We start from the raw sequence: 20685 nt of genomic DNA, 5'->3' as shown, positions 1-20685 counted from the left end.
CCCAGAGAGTCTACAAACCTTTCAAGTGTATTCAGAAAGGTGTGTTCTTCGAAAGATTACAAGATTACACGACATCGCGCGATCGAGCAGGCGGCATGAAAATCTGAAGGTCAAAGTGGTGCAGAACAAACCATGACTTGCTACAAATGAATATACAAATGTGTCTGAGAATAGTTCCACCCTACTACTAAGAAAAAATGCTGCTCTCTAAGTTTTAATTAGATTTGTGTAAAATGTACAGCTGGGATAAACCCTGGAGATCACTACATCTCCCGAAGACATGAAGCATTCAATGGAGGTGGAACTATTTTGAATGGATCGATACATCATCAAAACTAACACTGGATATGGCACAACCTAATGTACAACTCCTACCCTCACTGTCTCCAAAAAAATTTATACAAAAATCTTCTTTTTTCTTTTATCAGTTTACTTCTTTTTCGTTGTCCTTCTCATGCTGGCTCTCCGAGCAACATCCCATGCTTTTTGAGGGGCATATACACCTACCTGTTTGGCGAAGAATGATTCGTATCCAGGTGAGTCAAAAGCAAAGCCTGTGTGTTTTGAAATCTCCCTTGGGAGTTGAGCTACAGCAAAGCTCCTCGCCTGGGCAGGGGTGAGGTTGTTTCCAATTTCCAGCAACTCATCCCTGCTCCTACCTTCTGGCTCATCCCTGTGAAGTTCCTGAATTAACTGATAATCATATGGGAAGAACCATCTTTGCACCCTGCATCCAGATGACAGTTGGTTAATTCATAAAATACAGTAGACTAATTCATATCCTCATTCAGAGCCAGTGCAATAAAGTGTGCGCATTTTCTTACCCTTGGTAAACAAAGTCGGCAAAGAGCGCACCAATGGGGACAAGAAGAAGTATCAGGTAGAAATATAATGTACTCATCAAGACATATATGACCTGATAAACACTCCGCTGCAGAAAGAGAAAAAGTACGTTACCATTTTACAAAATTTGACGGAGATGAGCAAGGACAAAAATGATTATGAGACAAGGACAGCGGACCTACCGAAGTCTCTACAATACAGTAGATAAAAACAAATATAAACCATGCTGAAATGCTTCCTCCAACACTAATATAATGCCACCTTGTAATTGAATTACAGATCATAAGCAGACGCAAGTTGACAGTTATTAACAAACAAGTGTAAGCCATTGTGCCGACATCCATAAGTCCAAACATCTTGCCAGATGAATCCACACTTCTATGACTGGAGTCGATCACAAAATAGAAGACGACTAAAGATTGGTAAACAGAAAAGAAGGCCCACGTTGTCACAACCCGCCATTTGAAGAATACATTTCTTATTCCCTCCTTGTATAGTTCAGGGTACTTCTTGGAAAGAGCTGGACTGACATCCTGGTGAAGACCACAAGACAAGAATAAAAAAAAACATATCAGTGAATGTAGAGACAATGCAGTGACATGCAGCTATCCTGTATAAGTACGCAGAAATAACGCAATAATTTTATACAATTGACATTATGAAGTGAGAGGAATTTATTCAAAAACAAAAGGAAGTAAGAGGGATACAATACCTTGTCAAAAAGGCCGACCATGATTACAGGCAAGGCTGTGAATATGACATTATACAATGATTGATACCAATCATCATAGAACCTTTGACCAGAATATCCAGTATAAAAGGTGTACCAAAATTGTGTCAAAGCAAACGTTAGATTCTTGTAAAAGAAGTATGTGATAACCTGAAAAATGCAACAAGGACTTGTCACTTCTGCAAACCACATGAAATATATTAAGTAACCTTGAGGGCATGGGATCACACCTTGCATAATCTGATATACGACCATCGTCCATGAACAAGCAGTAAATCAGTAAGAAAGCGAAACTGCGCAATTGCGAAATCACTAGCCATCACTGCCTGCATGCCTTCTTGTCCACTTATTCCAACACCAACATGAGCAGCTTGGATCATGCTTACATCGTTGGCACCATCACCAATACTAAGTGTTATTTTCTTGGCACCTTTTCTTACCATACTTGTCACCTGACAATAGTAACAGATTTGAGACACAAACAGACACAGATGTTATTACACTCGTATAGTGGCATCTACTTGTATACATCAGAGAATCTCTGAGAGAGAGAGAGAGAGAGAGAGAGAGAGATACAAGTATGCACATTATTCGATAAACTTCTGCTTTAATAGTCTAAGCTATACTAGGTGTTCTCAGCCACCAAAAATATATACATAAAGACACAAGCACACGTGCATGCATACATATTCAACTTTTAATCGGATGCAGTACAATCAATATCAAACTCAGATTCACTTCAAAGTTAAAGCAAACCCTCGCTACATACTACCAACCAATTGGATATACATAATGGAAAGCAAGTAACAAGTTTTACAAAGGACCGGCCACTGACAGTCGCTGGTTCGATTCAAAAAGCAAAAATTCATACAGCTTTTAAGAGCATGCAAACAGTGATGCCTCAAACAGATGATGTAAGTCACCTGTTTGATTCATAAAGCAGAAACTCATATGGATTTTTTTTTTTGAATAAACTCATACGGATTTTAAAAGAATGCATCTAATTATGGCTCAAACAGATGATGTAAGGATTGAATAATACTGAAAAGTTCACCTGTGCTTTCTGTAAAGGAGAAACTCGACAGCAAACAACTGAATTACAATTCAAGCTCAAATTCAGTAGCATCACTCGTAAAGCTGGGTCCAGGGCATACATCAAACACTTGCCATCTATTACAAGTGCTAATTTCGGCCCAGACGAAGTGTGAAGAAATTGCTGTGCTTCCTCAAGGCACCTCTTCAGATCTTTCTTCACTTCATCTTTAATGACACGTGCAATTTCAACTTGGTCACCCTAACACCAAAATCCAGAAGAACAAGATAAGTACCAATTACTAGTTAGTAAGTTCTGGATTTTTATATACTTTTTAATAGACCTGGAAGAAGAGCAATAAAGAACTCAAGAAACTACTTGTTCTGAAATATTTACAGTCTAAAAGTTGCAAGCTGCATCTCTTTGCTTACCCTGTCCTCAGCTTCCCTAATAACATCAGTTTCTGAGCTGATAATGAACTGTTTCATCTCATTATTGATCAAATTGCATGCTACAGAAAATTAAAAAAATAAAGATAAAAATGATATCAGAGAGAAGATAGTTAAAATAGTAACAAATGAGACATTAAAATATGGTAGGATGAAGAGCGGTAAATTAACACCAATTTTTTAGATACCACGTACCATAAGCTATATTAATTGCTGTTTCCATCTTGTCTCCTGTTAACATCCAAATCTTTATACCAGCTCTAGCAAGAGTCTCTATACAAGCTGGAACTCCTTCCTGAAGCTTGTCTTCAATAGCAGTGCATCCAATCAAAATGAGATCATTTTCTATAAGTTCTGCCACCTTCATTGAAATTCAAATTAGCTTGCATTGATATGATATGACATATCCTCCTTTATCAGGCCGCTTCAGGTGCGGACGTCTGCACTGTGCGGATTCACCGATTCCGGCGACGGCGCGGCGGACCAGCACAGCCGCACTACCCACCTCCCGTATGTGCCGTCCGGAGCTTCTTCGGCGACCCACGGCGGCCGGAATCTGCAAAAATCAAGTTTCTTGGCAGATTCCGGCGATTTTGTGATTCCGGCCACCGTGGGTCGCCGATGGAACTCCGACCGGCACAGACAAGACCGCCGAAAGGTGGGGAGTGCGGCTGTCGTGGTCTGCCCCGCCGTTGCAGCCTGCCGTCGCCGGAATCGGCTATTCCGGCGAATCCGTAAGGTACGGACGTCCACACCTGAAAATTCTCCTAGCCACAACCATAACAGTCCAGACCAAAACCACATTTTTCTAGTATCAAAACCAGAGAACAAAAAAAAAACATACCTCATCCAGCTTCTTCTCACGATCCCGTAGACTGGATTTAGCCTGAATAAATTTCTCATTCCAGCTTTCGTACATATCAGGACTTAAATCTTTATATGCCAGGCAAAGAGTACGTAATCCAGAAGACCCAAATAGTTCCAAGTGTTCCCTTGAAACTTTCTTCAGATCATCTTGGCCACCGTACAATCTCTCGTAGATCACATTATCAGCACCCTATTAATAGCAGGTTTGAGATACCATGTTACTTGCTGAACAACACAAATCAGTACTTTCAACCAACATAGAGACTCAATAATCTATTACCTTGCAATACAAGACAAGCCTGCCATCTGGATAACGGCATACAACAGACTGACGCTTCCTCGTACTAGTTATGCACCAAAAATTGCAATTAAAACATAGGACAACCAACCATGAAATCATCAGTGTATGAAAGAATATAACACACCTGTTGAACTCGAGGACATTTAGAATTTCGTAAGACACATCTTGGACATCACCAAGTTTCTCAACATGAGATTCTCGAACACATATACTAGTCGGTGAACGCCTGAGAGGAAAAGAACATACACCCACTTAAATACAGGGTTCATGCATGCACTTCATGAAATATCAGAACAAAACTGAAAATCCCCACTGTTAACAGTAGTTATTGATTTTAAGGATCAAGCAAAAACAAAGTCAGAGATCATACTGAATTTCCCCTTGCCACAAGATAATCTATGCTAAGTTTGCATGATACAAAGACTACATCAAATTAAAATAATTTGATCAAGCAGAGAATCTAATTACATATCGTCCCTTTTCTGCTTAAGAAAATGAACAAGTACGCAAGCGCAGCTACACTAGGACACAGCTGAGAGGTCCAAACCTGTAAAAGAAGAAACCGAAGTTCTTCGCAGCAATGACCAAAGCAGATTCATCTGGGGATGCAGCTTGATATGTGATCTTCTCAGGGGACTCATCACCCTCGGGAAGTACAGTATGGCAGATAGCAAGGCATCTGAAAAATTCCTACAAAAGAAAAAATAACTATCAGTGTCGTTGTCAAAACTATATAAGAACGCTCACAGAAGGCATGGACATGCAAAGTTAGAAGACAAGAAAAAACTAAGAACTCCTGTAAAACTGTTTCGTAAAGATAGAGATATGCACATCTACATATAGGTAATTAAATGTCAGAAAAGAAAAGGGAAATTGAAAGCAACACGCCCAGCAATATATCTGTTTCAAGTAACTCCAGGTCAACCAAGCTGCTCCTAAAAAGTAACAAACCTACCTTACAGATATCAGGATTAGGTTCATTCCTCCATGCTCCCCGCATAATCTTGGCATCATCAAAATTAAATCCCTTCTCATGCTCTGTCTCTGAATTGTACTCCTACGAGAACATAAAAGCCATAATTCCATTTATAGGAAGCATGGTCCATTCAAAAATTTAATTGTATGATAACATTTCTACAACTCAAAAACTTCTTTGGCATGCAAGATTTGCTAAAGGGGCATAAACAAACAACATAATATAATCATGGATGCAAAAACTAGCTAGGAAGCAATAGAGAATTCAAAGTTTAGCATTGGCATTCTCTATTGTCTGTGATTAATGGAGTGCTGTGTTTAATTCTTGACTAGAGTATTATTTCTTGTCAAAGAGTAATTTTCCTAGTGAGATGAGTTGGTGCTTCAACTGGGTAAAAAGAGGACGTAGAAGGCAATTTGAATCGTCAATCTATGTCAGTGAAAGTTAATTGCATCATGTTAATTGCAAGCCACCACCTGGTTGGAAATTCCCAGAGAGAGGGAGAACATACCTCATTAAGCTTTATACCATTTCTTTGTGCTACTCCCCTTTCTATTTCAGTAACACCAGTTCCATAGACCTCTCCTCCAATTGAACACTTGAAGAACTCCATCAAGTTTCTTGTCAAAGTTCCAGTTTTATCAGTAAATATGTATTCCACCTGAATGAATGATACGAGTGTCACCCTTGATAAACAGCACTTACGGTACCAAATTGATAAGCACATTATTCAGAAGCATATAAAGTACTCTTTTTTCAATCATGCTGATAACGATGATATACTAATAATAGTGATAGCACAGAAAATATGTAGATGAAACAAGTACTCTTAAATTTCAAAGCCAATATAAGAACAATTACCTGCCCAAGTTCCTCATTCAAATTTGAAGTCCTAGCCAATGCAGGGGTATTGCTTTCCATATGGTACATCCGCAAGTCATTGTTGATATATTGGGTGGACTGAATAAATTTGATCATCTGAAATTGCATACAAAAGTTAAATGATCTGGGAACACCACAATAATTGTACACATTTAAATATAAAAAAGGGGATGATATTAACAAAACCTGCCTCGATGGAAACATAGAGAGAGATAGGGATGATTGTGGAGTACAGAGTAATCAAGGTAAGAATCGTCAGAAGGAAAACCTATAACACCAACAAACTATAAAAACTATAAACCAATTCGATTTAAGAGGAGTTCAATTCTGTCTACAGAAATTAATTCCATTTGTTACCACAAAACGATTATCAGGGTTAAATGAGCTGTATGAGAAGTCCTCTCCTTTTGATCCCCGAAGACCCAAGTAGTAGTACTTGTAGTTAATAAATACGCCACTGCAGAATTTCATAAAGCACAAACATCACAATGTGGAACACTCGAAAAAGAATTATAAATGGAGAATTTGAAGCACAAACATCACCATACCTGGCTATGGCTCCAATCAGACACATACAAAAGAGAGTAATAAAAAGCCCAATGATAAGTTTGTCAAGTTTCCTCTCTAATGTACTTCTTTTAGAAGGAACATTCATACTATTCATCATAACCTGCAATTCCAAAGTATCAAATTCTTAATAATTTGACAACTATAGACAGATGACAAGACAAGGGAAACATACATTACAGTAAGATAAGATTAAAAATAGCTTCGTATACCAACTAAATAAACAATAACATTTCAAGGACTAGATACCCTTCAGTATGAAAGTTTCAGAGACAATCAACTTAGAATAAGATAAGGTTCAAATAGCTTCTTATAACGACAACACTAACAAACACTTCAACGACCAGATACCCTACAGTATGAAAGTTTGAAAGACAAACATTCCAGAGGAAGGTAAAAGCATGTGTAGTGCAATAGCAAAGATGAAATTCAGAGAGGAAATCATAGTTGCAGCATCTATGGAGATAAAAGTACCGATAACCAAAGAAATCAGCCAACTAAAGTCCCATTTATCAAGAACTTGAATACAATTATGTGGTCAGAAACAACTTTAGTCAATCTTTTATTTCAATACACTCCATCTTTATTACAAAAGTTCTACTAATCATACATTTAACTGCAATTCATGCTACCTTGGTTTCATGACCTGTAAATACTACAGCCCCTACTATGTATTCCGTATTTCTGAGACTGCATCCCTGGAAATAAATGAGTAAGCCAGGTCAGTGAACAGTTTCACTATACTTGGTAAAAATCAAAATCGGCATCAAATTATATTATATACACAAAACCATATTAGTTCAACAATACAGAAAATCACTGCATCATAATTACAGTAAGAAAAATAGTTCTGGCAACCACATAACTAATAATATTCCCTATTCAAACAATTCATTTAAGACTGCTCTTTTGGGATGCATATGTATATTTGCGTAAAAACAGTGGTGGCCTTAATAAAATCACCTTCAAGATACAATTTCACCGACTATAAAATACCAAGAAAAAAAAAAGAAGTTATGAGAAGTAAATATCATACACGAAGAAGAAGATGGTTAGGAGAGAGAGGCAATGTCTGCTTGTCAATAATGAGATTGCCAGTGAAAGTGTACAATGAATTGTTAGGTTGTTCACACTGCACTTCTCCTGCAATTAGGTATGGAGTATTCATTAGATTACAACAACACATAACAGTCATTAAAATAACAACCATCACATTTGGCATGACTACTTTAATCACCATCTGACAGACACCAAGTATACAGATGTGCAATTATAAAGACTTTCTGATGATAAATTAACTAGAATGCCGTACCTTTGAATTCCGATGCTTTCTCAGGAGTCAAATAATCCCAAGTCTTTTCCAATGCTTTTCTTATTTTCAAATTAGTTTCCCCATCCAAATTTGCAGTCTGCAACAGAAAAAAAAATTCAGAATAAAGGAAAAGAAGAAGCGGAGAACTTGTCCATCAAAAGTGAATAGATATTCACTAGCTAATGATTAAGTTAAGATAGAAGTAAAACCTCAATGTAGCAGACACCATCTGCATTTGTAGTTGCAAGGAGAAGCAGATCCGCGGGGAAGAACGTGTTTTGCTTAATCTGTGGCCAAATGAAAATCAGCTTACAAATCTCCTACTGTCTTACAGCCTAAAATTATTCCCTTAGAGGACTATCAAATCATACAATTAAATGAAATGAATTTCCTAAACTATATATAATGAGTAGCAGTATCCTCACCCTGACGATATCCCCAACTTGTAACCTTTTCCAAGGAATAGTTTCCCACCTTTGATCTTGCAAGACATCCACTGGATTATTGTTTATCGTCATATCGTTCATTCTACGCTTCTGTTTTATGCAAATGTAGAAGAAAACAAACAAGAGTAAGCTTGATTATGGAAACACAGCAAAGAGAAGACACAAGGGAGGGAGGGAGAGAGAAAGTATTGAAATCAAGGCTGCATATTATTAGTAGCATCTATACTCACCCAATCCTCCCATGCTTCCTTTCCAAGAGTAATAAGAAGCACCGCAGTTAGCGGTACCACATTGGTTACTGGATGAACGGGACTGCAGATTATAAATACTTGAGTAAACTATGATCAAAATTGTAACAGTATTTACATTAGGGTAAATAATTCATGACCAGCACCAAAAATATCAGTACCACCAAACCAATTTTTTTTTAAAGCAAGAAACAGAAGAAAAAACAGAGCTCAATTAAAGCTACAAAGGGCAAGAAAGCAATGTTTGTGCTATATGACTTTGAGGATGAATTTTAGAAATCATAATAGATGAGGTGCAACTCTTTCTTCTGAAAACTGATAAAACTTCCTTTTAATATGTGCTCTTAAAAAAGATATTAAACAGTTTGATATAAAGGCCTGAGGCATATTATCTCCGCTTTGAAATTTATGGTTCTAGTCAAATCATAGAGATTTTTGTATGCTGCCTATGTTTTTCAGATCTCGGATTCTTAAGAGATTACATCAACCTCAAACCTTATATAGGGTGCAAAGTAACCTACAAAATATCTCTGACGCAAGCTAATGCTAGATTATAATTGTACTTTAGATTAATCTCTACTTGGTACAGATTACTCTTCTGTCTTCCAAATTAAGATGTGGTTAAAATTTTTATCAGTAAATCATAAAACGGTAAGAAAGCTACTTAATATTAATAAAGCCACAGAAGTGATCCACCAAATTTAGCATACCTGATTGGTGTTGTTGATAAAATAGAGATTCCAAGGAAGTAAAGGTTAGCAACCCGTCTGAACTGTCAATGTAACACATGGAATTTTTTCAGGACCAGGCAAAAAATATGATAAACAGGATTGCAGTAATAAGTAAATTGCAAACCAAAAGTACATCAGAAAGTTAATCAGTTTAACCTTTTCAATCACTAGGGGGAAGCACAAATAAAGGTTTTTTTTTCATTTAGTATTCTTAAGACAATACTTAAGAATATGTGGTTGCCATGGTTAGCCTAACTATCTAAATATTTGAACCATATCCTGCATACTACAGAAGTTTTTTTTTTTCCCTTTTCTTTTCTCGAGGAATAAGCTAGTCATAGTAACACAGGAGAACTAGATAATGGAAAATAAATAAGAAAAAAACAATACAGAAAATAATCTTTGAAACATAAATTTCTCCAAGTCAAAAACTAAAATTGATGAAGACAGAGCTTCATCATTAATGATGAAGGATGTCTTCAATAAAATCTTACCTGGTCCACGTATAATAAGTTCCAACATAATCATAATCATACTCATCGACCAATAAGTTACCTGTTCAAAGAGTCCTTTCGGCAAGAAAGTAAAGAAGTTGTACTTTGTAGTTGATATAGAATTCCCCTGGAACAATTGAATGCGTACTGATTAAAACTTGACTAGTACATAATGGAGTCAGATAAAATCAATAAATAACAATACATAAAGAAAACCAACATTACTACATATTGGACATTGTAAATGACCTAATCTATTCCACTCTGAAGCTAGATTGAAACTCAAAAATGTATAACATCTATAAGTGGAACGCGAACCCTCCGTCTCAAACAACCTGTTGCTATTTAAAGAGATAACATAAAATGCTGGCTCGCAAACCGTCACCAGGAGCATCCAATCTCCAGTAGGAAAACTTTCAATACACATTACCTAACATCTTAGAATCGAAAAATCCTATTATTTGTTGATTCTGTCCACTGGAAAGAAGGTAGCGAGCACTCAATGTTGCACACCACCGAGTATTATCCGAAAAAGAGCGGCAGGAAAAACAGAACACTCCTGAACCCTTATTAGACGCGTCGACAATGCTAAACCGAGTTGAATATCTTTTCTTCTTCTTCTCTCAACAACTTAGTAGGGGAAGCAATACTAAACAATAACCAGCTTAAATGCCAGGCATTCATGACTTCAAACTTCACCTCGGCACAAAAATTATATCGAAAATCGAAATATTGCAACAGAATCAACCAAAACAAATCCAAAGCTAGGCCAAACATTCCAAAATCATAATCCTAAAAACTCTAAACCTCATCCTAAGTTCACTGAAGTTCCAAATTTCTACGACCATAAACAAATTCAAACACCTCATCATTTCGAAAATTCCTCCACATTTCTGACCTAAATTCACAGCAATCAAAAGTAGGACAGTAACGGAAAACGAAGAGAGATATAGATATAGAGAGAGAGAGAGAGAGCACCAACCGCAAATTTGACAGGTTGATTTGCCTCGCGATCATTGCAGTAAATAGTGCGGTCGCCCGGCGCCTGAGGCTGGACACGTCCGAGCCGCACCGTCTGAGTCGTCGCCGTTCGCTCTAACGGCGGCAGGTTATTGTTCCGACCTCCGAGCCTCGATCTCGACGGCCGATTCCACCCGCTCATGATATCCTCCGGCCCGATCCGGACGCAGCGACGAGTCGTCTCAGGCGAATATTCTCCGATCGGGTTGCTCCTCCGATCGGCTTTGTCTTTGGTGGTTTAAAAAAACGATTCGTAGAAACCGGAGAAGTGCGTGCGTATTCAACGCCCCTCTCAAAAACCTCAATCTCTTTTTTTTTTAATTAGAAAATTAAATTCTTCCTTTTATTCTGTTAAAACCGCGAATTTGATTCCTTTGAGTAATTTCCTCGCGCGCGCGTCACTGCGCGTATGTAGATACCAAGATGTGGCGGCATTTTAGATTGTAATGGCACGCGCCAATCGGGAGAGTGGAGTTTTATTGAATGCGAAATTGTGGAGTAATCGCCTACGGCGTCGGTTTTCTGTTGCTTTTGGACACTAAAGGCGGTTGGCAGCCTTTTAACAACTCGGTCACGTTAGAATTTTCGTGCTTTTAATTTTGGGATATTAACACATACGCGTTAATTGGGTAAAAACTCCGACCGTTACAGAGGCTTTTGCTTCTGTTCAAAAGAAAATGATAATTTCATACTAACTTAATTATCTAATTGTCAATTTTAATGATAATTTCAACCTAAGTAAACTAACATTTATTCCATTAGTATAAAAAACTATAATTTTAAGACTATTTTATTATCATCTATCTAAACACTCATTTATAGAGAAAGTTTACGAACGATAACACTTTGTCGAAACCTTGCTGGACTCTGATCACCCGTCACTGGATTCCGGTAATCTCTGCCGGATTACATTCATCGATCTCCGGAAAAAATTATCAACACCAAATAACCATCAATACCAAATTGCTAACACTTAGTAACCCTAATAACAAATTACTGACATCTAATAACCTCTTAATAACAAATTAATGACACTCATTAACTCTCAAATAACAAATTATTGACACCTAGTAACCCCAATTACATATTACTGACACTTAGTAACCTCAATAATCATGTTACTGGCCCTAATAAAATGATTACTACCCCCGGTTTCCCACGGTAAACAACCCAAGCAGTTGAATCAATTTTACCAAAGATTTCCAATGCAGCACGACACTGTTTTCGTTTTGAACTTACATGAAAGGGTTGGTCACAACTGAATGAAATCCTATCGGCAGGAGCATTATGATTATGAAACAAATGTCAAAACATGGTGTTTCAGCAAAAAGAAGTGAAGCGGTGCGGTGGGTTGGTGACCTCATGGATAAATGGGTTTTTTTTATGTGACCGCACACGATCGATGAAAAAAATTAGATGATTTCAGATATGCAAATGGGTTTTCGGTGTTCGCATCTTGGTAATGGGTATTTCTTTAGGGCATATTAGTGGTATTTTTGGTTTATCGGAAATTCCGATGATTAAACGAGTTCCGAATTGGATGAAATTTTTATAGAGTTACTAAATATATATACTGATTACATCGGCTGGTGTCGATCAATCCTGAGAAGTTTCATTCATATAATCGCTTCATAATGTGATAGTTTTATATATTTAGGGATCCGTTAAAATTTCTTCTGTTTTGGACATGATTTGACTGTTCGTACTTACGGTCAATAAAAAAAAGACATTTTGACATATTAAAACCCCATTGACTGAGTCTTCACCAAATGGGTTTCCTCGGTGCGACCACGCACGATCAGTGACAAAAATTAAGTGATTTTAGATATGCAAACGGCTTTCGGCGTTCGCATCTTGATAATGTGTCCTCCCTTATGACATATTAGTGTTGTTTTCGATTTACCAAAAATTTTAACGGTCAGACGAGGTCCGAATTAGATAAAAAAATTACAGGGTCACTAAATATATATACTGATCATATCGGCTGGTGTCGATCGATTCCGAGAAGTTTCATTCATATAATTGCTTTATAATGTGATAGTTTTATTCTAAACCTAATAGAATATGTATGTATAATATTTTATTATTTGGCGGATTTTTACGGGCCGGGCCTTGCTGGCTTTTGGCGGGTCGGGTTGAGTTTCACACATCTAAACTAAGCCCGGCTCTCTACCCACGGAAACGGGTTTTGGCGGGCTTTCTCACGGGCCGGGTCGGGTAAAAGCTCATCTGACTTGCGGGCCTCCGTCGACATCGGTGAGGTACGCCAGTGTCGAATCTGTAAAGCCACGTCGGCGTCGGCGTAGGCGTTGTTGATCCAAGTTGTGGAGGCAACATCGGTCAAGGGAGAGAGATCGGAGATCAGAGAGCATGTCGGTGTTGTTGATTCACATCGGCGTTATGGAGGCAACGTCGTCAAAGAAGGGGGAGAGAGAGAGAGAGAGAGAGAGAGAGAGAGAGAGAGAGAGAGAGAGAGAGAGAGATGTTTAATAAGGGTAGTAATGTAAATTGTGGTGCAAACATTGAAATGGGCAGATCAAACCGAAATGTGCAATGTTTTTGCTAATTTTGTGCATTCGGTGATTTCGGTCAAAATCTCAAAATAACTCAAAGCGACCTACGCGCTCAAATTTTTGTTTGTGGGGGAAAAGTGGGCCTTTTTGTTATTCGGGTATACCAAGGCCCAAGCCCAGGTTGAAACCACTTGCACAAAATGACATTAGGGCAATAGCTTCTAAGTCCCATTACAACACGGAAACCAGTTAGCATAGGAAAGCAAGATTCAGACAATGGATTGAACTTAGGGCAATTTTAGTAATCCGTATACGTTTGGGAGAAAGGTTGTGTCTAGTGGCAGATGTAGAAAATTATACAAGTGGGGGCAAAAAACAAAGAGTTTTATTTGCGCGAAGTGCAAGAAACAAATTTAGAGCCCAACACAACTTTATTATAATTAAGATAGGTGTGTCATGAAAAGTGGTGCAAAGGGATACGAGGCCGGGGTTCTTAGAGAGTCGGAAAGCAAGATATAAATTTGAGGATTTACGACAACAAGAGTGATAGTAAGTTAAAAGTATGAGCTTGAGATTGCTATGAGGACTTTACTCGAGTATATTATTCATTAGTCTAATGTACCTATACTTCATTAGTCTAATGTACTTATACTTCAGTATTTTTTGGTGTAATAGAACTTAGTATTGTATAGTTATATGTCTAACGCAGTCATGATTTTTGAGGTAAAAACAAGTTAATATAGGGCATACATATGAAGTTGATTCGCAAAATCAAAAGTTCAATGGGGGCAAATGCCCCCACTGGATTGGTTCCATGGAGCAGTGTGTCAAGATCCTGTTCCAGTTCACTTCCCCTTGTGAGTGCAGTATAAAGTCACCGTTGTAATGTATTCTGTAATTGTAATTGTAGAGCGTAGTACACAAATTCTTTGTGCTTTGATCTTAGAAATGTATGTAGAATGGTGAACGGTCCTGTTCATCATAGGACTTCGATGAGTTCGATCGCAGTAAATAAATTATATTGGTGGCTTAGGCTGCGTAGTGTTAAACTTTAATGCTAGTTTTATGATAACTTTGATAATGAGATTTGAACTCTTAATTCCCATGCATTCAAATGAAAAGAAGGGCACAAGTCATGATTTTACACCCACAGATACAACCAACTCAACAAAAGAAAGCCAAGGGAAAGCACCAGGAAGAAAAAAATGAAGTAATGGCGATCATACAGCCATATTTTGTGTTCACTTTCTCCAATTTCTTGTGCCATTCCATCATCTTCGCTAGGTCGAATTTCAGAGGTGCAATCACCTTGTCCTAGAGTGGAGTTGCTGCAGTCAGCTTCTTCGTCATCAAAAGAGCCAAAGAACCTGACCAGTTTTTCTGAAAGGGATTGCTGGCTTTCCTTTAGTGACTCTTCGTCTCCCTCGTAATCATCATCACCTTCATACACCAAATGAATCCCCCACTTCTTCAACTCCACCCCTTTTACATATGGTGGCTCTCTCCTCTGTACATGTATCGTGTAACCATCCTTCAATTGGGATACCAAAGGGTTATTAATTCCATACTTGCACAAGTAAAATTGATCTTCATTTGAATTGGAAACTCCCGTTAAGACCAATGTTGTAGTGAAGGTAGGAGAATCCAGTATGAGGATCTTTGCTTGAATATCTACCACAGCAGGGAGTTCTTCTCTTAGGTCATCTGGAATTTGATGGTTGAGAGAAACTACAACACCTATAATTATCTCTTTAAGAACGCGGTTTTTCCGTTCTGAGAATGCAATCACATCTTGACAAAACCAACCTGGTACCTTGCTTCCAGGCATGCTAAGACTCCGCATTCTCCTCAAGTGGCTCTGCAATATAATTTAATGTTGAGTAAAAGAAATGAATCAAGAAAAGGACACAATAAAGAGCCTTCTGGAAAACTTTATAATTCAGATATGTCTGCGAAGTGCGTAGTGAGAGAGATAGAGAGATGACCTTTTTTGCAAGTCTTTTCTTAACAACTGACGAGCAAGCATTGCAACCACTCATAAAGAGTCTTTCCAAGGAATTCAAAAATTCAAGACCTGGAATATCCTCAAGTTTCTCACAATTTGTAAGGTTCAAATCTGTCAAGTTCTCCAGGTTTGAAATATCAGAGATACTTTCTAACGCAATACAGTTTGCAACATCCACCTTTTTCAGACTTGAGGGAAGCGGAGGCAGAGACTTAAGCTGTCTACAATGAGGCAACAAAAGCTCTCGGAGCACGGACATGCCACTCAGGCTGGCTGGAAGGCGGCAGAAACTATTACGGCTGAGATCCACAGTTTCAAGTGATGATAACTTCTCAAAATCATCACAAATTTCACCAGATATATTACAAGCATGGGCATCCAGTTCGTACAGCATGGACAGATTTGAGAAGGAAGCTGGAAATATAAACTTCTCTTTTGCAGGTCCCCCATCTTGTGGCTTCTTCCTCATGTTCAAAACCATCAAACTAGAAAGCATTCCAAAGCTTTCAGGTAGTTCTGTCACTGCAGTTTCCACCATCTGCAATCGATGCAAGGATTTCAACTGTCCTATCGATGCAGGAAGCTTGCGAAACTGTTTACACCTGTTCAACTGTAACATGGTGAGATTTTCCAGCATCCCTATGGATTCAGGCAACACGGTGATATCTGATGCAGTTATAATAATAGAAGTCAGGGCCCTCATGCTTCCAATTGACTCTGGCAATGATTTAAGAAATTTGCAGTTCCTGAGCTCAAGTTTCTCAAGTGTTTTCAAGGCACTAATCTCCTGTGGGAGGTCTGCGATTGATGTCTGCTCTATCTTTAACACAACTAATGATTGTAGTCCTCCAATGGAATGAGGTAGTGTTTGCAGAAAATGACCATGTCCGACTGATAATGTCTTTAAGTTCAATAATGAACCAAAACTCAGTGGCAGTTCTTCAATTGGAGTACCGTATGTAAAAAACTCCATTAAGTTACTGAGGTTACCAAGGGAGTTAGGAATAATGGTCAGTGAACTACACCGGTACAAACTTAGTATCTCAAGGTTCGCTAAAGAGCCAATGGAATCAGGTAGCTTTTCCAAACCAGAATCATTAAGGGAAATTTCTTTCAATGAACTCAGCTTACCAATCTCCTCAGGTAGCCCTTTCAAGTCCCTGCACCGGTTCAAGTTGAGCTTTTCAAGTTTTGTCAGATGGAATATAGTTTCTGGAAGACTTTCAATAGAAGTTCCATCAAGGAGAAGCTCTTTTAGTGATACCATGCTTTCAATGTTTTTTGGCAGTCTTTTCAATTGTGAGCAATTAGAGAGGACCAGGTTCTCAAGTTTTCTCAGGCCGGAGACATCACTCGGAAATTCAACAAGGTTTCTACACCCTTCCAAGCTCAAGTAGACTAGTGTCTTCAAATTCCCAACCGAATCATGGAGCCTGATCAGTCCAACACAATTCTGAAGAATAAGCTTTTCCAAGGCATGATTCCCAGATAAATCAGGAATAGCAGTTAACAGACTGCAGCCACTTAGATTCAGGAACATCAATGTCTCAGCCACCTGGAAAATGGTATAGTTTACTATCAAATACCAGCACAGATAATAACCAAACAACATAAGTTGGTGCCTGCAAACTAGAAGGAAACAAGGTTCACAGTAAACATATTCAGAGTGATCTATAATAAAAGTATGGTGAAAAAAGAATATCATCTTTTCTTTAAGAAAAGTCATGTACAGGCAGTACAGCTCTTGCTTCTCAGAGGTCAGAATAATGGTCAAAATAATGTTGGTCGGGTAAGTGAAGCCTACCTTATTCCACTGACCGCTGCATAATGATTCAACTTTGCTTTTTGTAAGATCAAGGCCAGCAAGTCGCCGAAGAAAAAGAACAGAAGAGAGACATTTCAGAGGGCAACCTTTCCATTGCAACCACTTCAATTCAGGAGGAAGAAATTTGAAGCTTCCTTCCAACTTCACATAATTAATCTGAAGTAGTCTAAGATTGACCATAGCTCTGAAGGCTTTAGAGTGAACTGTAACCTGCTTCTTTTTCTCTGCTTGATTTTGAAGATATACTTTGTATCTTTCCTTTAAGTATGTAGCTGCAGAGGTAAAACTGGGGCTACTTTGAAAGTTGCTCCAAGAAATTATGTCACCGGTTAGATCTCTTGGAGAATTCATTTTCCAGTCAGTGTCTAGACCCTCTAGAACTATGCCTTGTATACATCTTGTCCCCTATTATGATTAAGGTATAAAAAGATATATCAGAATTCAGAAGTTAACGGAAGAGAAACAGAAAAGAAACAGATATATCATATACTTATTTGGCAGGGGCTATGATTTCTCTCTACAATCAATTTAGTGCATGTTTATGAGAATGACCTAACTAAGGTTTCAGTGTCATATAAATTTCAAAACAAAACAACAAAAGAAACCATGAAAGCTCTCTAAAATCTAAAACTAGAATTTGCATCATATATTCATGCTGGAATATGTACCGTTTCATCCTTGAAGACATTCATGATTTTATCATGTTCCCACAGTCTACTACGCATGCCAGGATCCAAAAGGCTTTCTTGTCTCACAATTTGTCTTCCCATGTCTCTAACTTGATCGTGCATCCACAATGTAGTGTCTTCTGTAATCTTAATGAGTGATTTTGCAGTGAGGTCAGCAATTGCTATCTCACCATCAAAACCACAGCTCCTCAGTATGTCAATTGCTTCTTCTCTCTTGGGATTCATTTTTACAAATAAGCATGCAATGTCTAAGAAGATACATTTCTCTTGCTCGTCTAGTGCATCATAACTTATCTTCAAGACATCCTGAAGATGTTGTGGTCGAATGTTTTGGAGTTTGTGCAGAGCATCGGCCCATTCCTCTATTCTCCTCTTATCAAATAGAAAAGAACCAAATACTTCAAGAGCTAACGGTAGGCCTCCTGTAAGCGACACAATTTTCTCAGAGAGATTCAAGAAATTATCTGTGGGTTTATCTCTTCGCAGTGCATAGTAACTAAACAGTTGTAGTGCCTGGGACACATCCAACTCCCTGACCTCATACATCTTGTAATTCACAAGATAACTGGGCAATTGTCCTTTATCTCGTGTAGTAATGATAATTCGGCTTCCTTCATTGAACCATTGTCCTCTGCCAACCAAAGCACTTAGTTGGTTTACATTATCAACATCATCCAGAACAACAAGAACTCGCTTGTCATATACAAGTGCCTTAATCGCAGAAATACCAGTCTCAAGGTCATTCACAGGCACCATACCCGAGGAAAGATTGCCGATAAGTTTGTTTTGAAGAGATACCAACCCCCCAGGTCCTGCAGAGGCTTCTCTAACATTTGAGATGAAACTGTGTCCCTCAAAATGACCAACAAGTCTATTAAAAACAGCCTTGGCAAGTGTTGTCTTGCCAACACCACCCATGCCATGAACTACCACGACTCGTACGTCACTTGATCTAACATCCAACAACCTCACCAGGTCCTCAATTCTGGAATCAAGACCCACTGTGTACGCTGCAAGACCCACCGGTGTTCTCTTTATTTCAGCCAGAACCGTTTTGACTACAGATTGAATCAACTCTGCTTCTTTGCTGTCAAATTCACATCACAAATACAGTTCAAGTTTAGAAACTTGCCACGGGAACGAAAATACAGCAGTAGTATGATACAGCCATATATATGCCTATAATCAGGCTTTTGGTATAAAAAGAAGGACAGCTAAGTTTAAGCCAATCTCAAACTTCAGGCAACCTTAAAAAGAAAACGCTCTACTCTCACACTTTGTGCAACCTAGAAGAAAAGCTCTGCAATTTAAAAATCCCAATAAGATATATGAATGAAAGTGATACTGGGGACTATATAAAATTGGATGCCAAAGTCAATCAGATACATCTTTAATTAAACAAAGAGAATTAAGTATTGTAACCAATGAAGTTTAGCATATCTTAATCACATATTACCAAAATCATAAACATAAACAAATCACTCAAAATCTCAACCAAATAAACCCTAGAATTTTGAGATCACAGACTACCTGCTGTGGTAAACAAAGCCAGCTATGCCACCAACTTTGGCCATGGCGTTCCTCCATTTACAGACCTTGGAGCTTTCAAATCTCCTCTCATGAGATCTGAAGTCCTCCTCAAACGGTCCGCTCTGCCGCCGCACGTCGGAGGGGTCCACCTGGTAAAACACCGGCAGAATCAGCCTCCGGCCGCCGTCGCAGATCTTCGCGAGCTCCTCAAGGCACCACCTCGAGTCGGCGTACCTCGGAGACAGCACGATGACGGCCGCCGCCGAGTCGTCGATCGCCTCCAGAAGACTCGCGGCGATCTCGTCGCCGCGGCTCAGGGCGTCGTCGTCGCGGAAGACGCGCACGCCGCGTTGCACGAGCGCGTCGTAGAGGCTGTTGGTGATGGTGTGGCGCGTGTCTTCGCCTCTGAAGCTCAGGAACACGTCCCACCGGAGCCGGAATCCGCCGACGACGGCGCCGTACGGCATTGCTTCACTGCGTCTAGAAGCTACTGAAATTCCTAGCTTTCTTTACCGTAACAGTGCAACTAAACTTAAACTTAAATTTAAAGTCAGAATCGAATAACGAAACTCTTTATACTTACACAATTGATCAATCTGATAAAGAGAGTGAAGAATATCTGATAAAGTCTTCTCCAGCTAGCTAGCGAGTGACGTATATATAAATATATATATATATATAAATTAGAAAACTAGAAAACGGGCCATGTAGTCGGGTTATTACTTCACCGGCCCAATAAGAAGTGCTACAGAATATGTGGGCCCCACATAAAAAATAACAAATAATTACACAGATGTCGCTCTCTCATTCGCTGAGTTCTCACCTTCTCTCTCACTCTCTCTAATTTTCTGCTGCTGTTCGAGAACTGGATGCATGCTAGGGCTCGTAAAAATATATCTGGTGAAATTTGGAGAAGTTGTCATCACATATCACTAAAAACTTTGAATCAAAGCTGTAGTGGCTAGTTTGGAGAGCTTTTATCATATTACCGAAGATATCTAGCACTCTGATATTTCAAACCTGGAGAACTTGGCTGATTAAAGTCCCAAACTGGAACTGTAATATTATTTTATACGAAGAGGAACACGACCCGGAATCTACGTATACTGAAATTCCTAGCTTTTTAGGGCTTTTTCACTGTATAAAAAAACAAATTATATAACCTTTCTATTTCCTAAATTAGACGAACTTGAAGAGGGGCCGGGAGTGGAAAATTCTTGCTAG

General features: G+C 38.7%; 2 protein-coding genes across 3 annotated transcripts; both read right to left on the bottom strand.

Annotated features, from left to right (window-relative positions):
• Window positions 1–116: 116 nt before the first annotated feature.
• On the bottom strand, window positions 117–11202 carry LOC126790821 (phospholipid-transporting ATPase 3). 2 transcript variants are annotated; one of them, XM_050517171.1, is made up of 27 exons: window positions 10862–11202; window positions 9941–10006; window positions 9365–9426; window positions 8637–8718; window positions 8386–8496; window positions 8170–8247; window positions 7961–8057; window positions 7685–7791; window positions 7281–7346; window positions 6630–6751; window positions 6439–6538; window positions 6272–6349; window positions 6061–6177; window positions 5711–5860; window positions 5179–5280; window positions 4771–4913; window positions 4348–4449; window positions 4203–4266; window positions 3900–4112; window positions 3251–3416; window positions 3038–3117; window positions 2628–2867; window positions 1804–2025; window positions 1556–1723; window positions 1026–1376; window positions 825–931; window positions 117–727 (listed from the first exon to the last, which is right to left on the bottom strand). In XM_050517171.1, the coding sequence occupies exons 1-27, from the start codon at window positions 11039–11041 to the stop codon at window positions 430–432; spliced, it is 3672 nt and encodes a 1223-aa protein (XP_050373128.1). In that variant the 5' UTR covers window positions 11042–11202; the 3' UTR covers window positions 117–429. The 2 variants fall into 2 exon arrangements, with proteins under 2 accessions (XP_050373128.1, XP_050373129.1); XM_050517172.1 differs by having other exon boundaries at window positions 8637–8704; window positions 10862–11030.
• A 3281-nt stretch (window positions 11203–14483) lies between these two features.
• Window positions 14484–20080, bottom strand: LOC126792978 (disease resistance protein RPV1-like). Its single transcript, XM_050519508.1, has 5 exons — window positions 19462–20080; window positions 17911–19018; window positions 17222–17647; window positions 15398–16972; window positions 14484–15270 (listed from the first exon to the last, which is right to left on the bottom strand). Exons 1-5 carry the CDS (start codon window positions 19926–19928, stop codon window positions 14554–14556), a joined length of 4293 nt encoding a protein of 1430 aa, XP_050375465.1. The 5' UTR covers window positions 19929–20080; the 3' UTR covers window positions 14484–14553.
• Between the last annotated feature and the right edge of the window lie 605 nt (window positions 20081–20685).

Source organism: Argentina anserina, chromosome 4, assembly GCF_933775445.1.
Source record: "Argentina anserina chromosome 4, drPotAnse1.1, whole genome shotgun sequence".
Classification (NCBI taxonomy): domain Eukaryota; kingdom Viridiplantae; phylum Streptophyta; class Magnoliopsida; order Rosales; family Rosaceae; genus Argentina; species Argentina anserina.
This window is presented reverse-complemented; position numbering and strand designations above follow the sequence as displayed.